At 33.7% G+C, this 4,722-nt stretch overlaps 1 protein-coding gene across 1 annotated transcript; it reads right to left on the bottom strand.

Moving 5' to 3' along the window:
- Nucleotides 1–1,912: 1,912 nt before the first annotated feature.
- LOC136795830 (uncharacterized) lies at nucleotides 1,913–2,305 on the bottom strand. The gene has a single exon (XM_067047673.1). It carries the CDS (start codon nucleotides 2,303–2,305, stop codon nucleotides 1,913–1,915), a length of 393 nt encoding a protein of 130 aa, XP_066903774.1.
- Nucleotides 2,306–4,722: the final 2,417 nt, after the last annotated feature.

Raw genomic sequence — 4,722 nt, 5'->3', positions numbered from 1 at the left:
GCTCGTAGATTCCGATTGCTACAACACTTACTTGACAAACGCTCTAAACTTCCTATTCACTACAAAAAATTAGTATACACTACGATAATCAGACCAATTTGGACATATGGAATTGAGCTCTGGGGCTCCACCAAACCATCAAATTCCTCCCGCATCCAACCCTTACAATCCAAAATCCTACGTAAAATCCTTGATGCTCCTTATTACATTACAAATAAACTCATACACAAAGACCTTAACATCCCATTCGTTGCAGAATTGGCCCAAAAGAGATATGTCTCTTTTCATTCCAAACTCCTTAACCATCCTAACCCATTAATTCTTAATCATTCATCGTTAACAATCCCTGATAATTCTCCGAGGCGTCTGAAAAGAAGATGGCCATGGGACCTTCTAATTTAAATTAACGTTTGAAGTACCACCGATGGGTAGTTCCCAAGATTTTCAAGTGTATATAAAACATGTAAATTACATTAAATAAATTAAAAAAAATTGAGTAAAAAGGTTTTATTAGTATTTTATACTACAGCGTAGTCTATTTATTTATTTTTATTAGTATATTATATTATTGTATAGTCATTCAATTGTACATTGGCGTACTAAGTTTAATCTAAATCGTAAAAAAATCGATTCTATAAAAGGGCACTTTTTCTTTTGTTTTTTATATCGAAAAAGTGGCTGAAAGTAAAAGAAAAATCAAATATTAGAGCGAATTTCAAACTTATTGTTTTATTAAATAAGTCTTTTTTTAGCCGTATATTTGTGAGCTACTTCGAGAAGGTTCTATTTTACTCGTCAGTTTCTCGTGCTCTCTTACTTCGCCAATGGTAACCTTAAGTAGTAATTTTTTTCTTGAGGAACCTATTAGGAGTTAACAAGTGGGGGGTCAAGGTGATAGTCTGTGATTTGTCCTCATTGAAATTTCCATCTTGCATTCCGATAGTGCAGCGACGTTAAATGAGTTGAATTATCATTCATGTATTTGCAGGACAGTATGTCATATTTATGTATTATGTAAGCCAATGTAATAACAAACATGTATACAAAATTACAGGTTTATAGTCGTAATAATTTTTATTTCAACACCAAAATAATGTTAATAATAATAATAAATAAATAAATAAATAATGTTATGTCACATAATTGCATATACTGTCGTGAGCATCTCATGTCGCACTGCCCAGGTTGTCATTGAGGACAAACATTTCAACTTTATATTAAAGACTACTTGAATTTACACTGTTTGATATATGTTTCCATTTGGATGCCAGGATTAGCATATTACCTGCAATAATTATCCAAAATTAATGAATTTAAATTATTTGAGTCCAATAGAAATTATCGGCAAATTATTATTATCCTTCAGAAGCAACAAAAAACAAGAGTCCTCTCCCTAAATTCTATAGGGTAGCATGGTGCGAGAATAGACCAGCAGACAGCATAGTATATCTGGGTTTATATCACAATATATAATATCAAAAAATATTATTGTGATAAATTATCACTCACTCACTCTTTCACTGTTGGGTGTTACAGTCCTTATAGGACATTGGCCTCTGCCACCATTTTTTCCCATGCCTCGCGGTCCCCAGCGAGACTCCTCCAATTTTCAACACCCGTTCCTCTCAAATCATCCAGCCACCGATGCCTGGGTCTGCCCCTTTTCCTTTTTCCTCTTGGTGCACCATTTAGGATCCTTTTAGGTAGGTATATCCATCCTTTCCACATGCCCCAACCATCTTAGCCTGCTCTTCTTAATAGCACAGAGGATATCAGGCTCTCCATACAATTCCTTTATTTCGTCATTGGTTCAGATTCTTCAACCTCTTTAACGGCTCCAAAGATCTTTCTTAGGACTCTTCTCTCCCTAACCAGTAAAGCTCTTTTATTTTCCTTGGTTAGAGTCCATGTCTCACTGGCCACAAATCACCACTGGCCTAATTATTGTTTTGTACAACAAAAGTTTTGGTTTCCTTGAAAGACTTTTGTATCGGAGAGCTTTTTGCAGGGCATAGAAACATCTGGTTCCTGCTACCATTCTGCCCTTAATTTCTACTTCTAAATTATTGTTCTCCGTCACAACTCCTCCCAGGTACTTGAAAGTACTGCAACTGTGAAACACGTTTTCCCCCAAATCCACAATATCTCTTCTCTCCCCGGTCTGTCTAGAGGTTTTCATATATTTCGTCTTTTCACTATTTGTATCAAGTCCTAAATCTTGTACTGCTCTCTTGAATTCTTCTACTGCACCGGCCAGTGCTTTTTTGGTTCTCCTTGTGATGACTACATCATCCGCATAAGCCATGTGTAATAAATTATAATAATGAAAATTAACTGTGATAAAAAGTTTTGAATTTTAATTTAATATGAGGATTGACAAAATAGGGAAGTTGTGGATCGAAATTAATGACCTGGCATAATAGCCTGCATAATTGATGTAGTTCTAAAATTGTATCTAAGACTGTTCTTGAGAATGGTCGAATTGGCCGAAACGTTGGACTTATGTTATTTAAACAATAAAAACCAGTCCCAAGAAAGTGTATGATTATATATAGTTTTTTTTCATTTAACACACTTTAGCATGTTACACTAAAGCTCATAAATGCCTTTATTGTATATTAGTGTTGAAGGACGGAGTATAATGGAGAGGAAAAGCTGACAGGAAAAGTGAAGCCAAAAAGGCATGTCTTATAATGGACCAGGGCCGTGGAAGAGGAATAGGGGACGATCCAATAGCTGGGTTTCTCGCTCAGATTAGATTACAATGGCTGATATTGCTATTAAGCTCAACGTAAAGCTATCCGTGGATGTGCTCTTTTTGACTTAATTTTTGTTTTTGAAAGCGAGTTGAGTTATGCTGCCTCTCTGATATTAAATTAGATTAAAAGAAAAACTAAACATGACGTATTAAGTCATATAGTTTTATGGCATATGGTTAAAAATATTCAAGTCCAAAATTAATTTAAACATTTTTTTATTTTTATTTATTTATTGATATTGATAACTGTATACAAAATACAACAAGTAACTTTGATCATAATGATATAATGGTATGATACAGCATGCAGAGAAATACCCAGTAGTAGAACTCTAAAAATAGTTTACAATATAAGGTCACGAGGCCATCTTCTTTTCAGGCGCCTCGGAGGATTGACAGGAATGGAATAGGAAGCAAGATTAGACACTAGTGGGTTTGGGAGTTTATATTGAAAGGAATAATTTCGGGACTGTTGAAACACTAAGCTAAACTTTATTTGCTCCGACTTTTTGAAATTTATATATATTTCGACGAGAACCCCTCGCAGGTCACCCTGAAGATTGCCTAAAATTCAGGTCGAAACGTCGGCACAAATAAATCAGTTTTGCCTATTTGTGTATCTTATCTTTATATAGTGTATACAGTGTATCTTATCTTTATAATCGATACTCATTAGAAGGACAAACAATTGAATTAATTTGAACAGTAATACCAGCAGTTATATTAATCTTTATTGCATTACCATCACTACGATTATTATATATGATTGATGAAATTAACAATCCATCAATTACATTAAAAGTAATTGGACATCAATGATACTGAAGATATGCATATTCAGACTTCAGAAACACTGAATTCGATTCATTCATAAAACCAGTTAATGAAATAAAAATTAAGTTCGTCTTCTTGATGTAGAAATTCTTTCTTTTCTTGATGTAACATAGAAGTTTTGATGTAATATTTGTCATATTTAAAATATATGATCGCAACGACTGATAGTAATTAATGTGCGGAATAATTCCAGGAATGTCCTCAGTAATCGTGTTTTGTAATAAACCCAGTCAATCCAATAGGGCTGAGATTTAGAAAGAATTTTTCTAATTATTATTCATTATTTACTTTTTTTATAATGTAATATTCTCTTTTATGGGCTGTTGTGGGCATAGAATATGGAAGTGCCTACTGCATTAGGATATACGAATCCCCCGCATTCTTAACAGAGCTGAGAGAATGGTTGTTTTCGCTTAGTAACACGACATGATCTGCTCCAAAAACACCTCCATAGCATTGACATCGTAGATTCCCCTTGTCCTCTATGCACCATAGGAGACATTGATGGATACCATCTTTTAACGTGTATTGGTCTAGAAGATGTTGAGCAGGATGCGAACCAACTAAGAGGAAAAGTAAAATTGTATTGGCCTGCGAGAGAGAAAATGGCATAATAGCCCACTTCCTGTGGTGTAAGAAAAAAAAACTATTCTCTTTTATTTCTATAAATATATAGGATTTTTTTCATTCGGAGTTGTTGAATATTCTAACTTTAAAATAAAAATAATAACCGATCTAGCCCGAACCCAATATTATTCCATAATAAACTCCTTAACCACCTTAACCCACTAGTTTCTAACCTTGCTTCCTCTTCCATTCCTGGCAATCCACGGAGGCACCTGAAAAGAAGATGGCCTCATGACCTTATATTGTAAACTGTTTTTAGAGTTCTACTACTAGGTAGTTTCTCTACATCCTATGTACATCATTATGTCATTATGATCAAATTTACTTGTATTTTTTATACAGTTGTAAATATCAATAAATAAATTTTAAAAAAATCCATAAATGTCATTGTTTTTGTTATTAACTTTACTTTTAGTTTTTTATTAAGAATTGAAATTTTTACTTAATTTTTTTTTCATTATAACGTTGTATATAGTAAGGTGTCTTTGTCATGAGAATATTCC

The sequence above is a fragment of the Halyomorpha halys genome, unplaced genomic scaffold (assembly GCF_000696795.3).
Source record: "Halyomorpha halys isolate HHAL.00 unplaced genomic scaffold, Hhal_1.1 Scaffold495.1, whole genome shotgun sequence".
NCBI classification, from domain to species: Eukaryota; Metazoa; Arthropoda; class Insecta; order Hemiptera; family Pentatomidae; genus Halyomorpha; species Halyomorpha halys.
This window is presented reverse-complemented; position numbering and strand designations above follow the sequence as displayed.

What these genes read in the sequence shown, in the direction of transcription:
- LOC136795830 (XM_067047673.1), bottom strand. Translation starts at nt 2,305, where the DNA reads ATGGCTTATGCGGATGATGTAGTCATCACAAGGAGAACCAAAAAAGCA.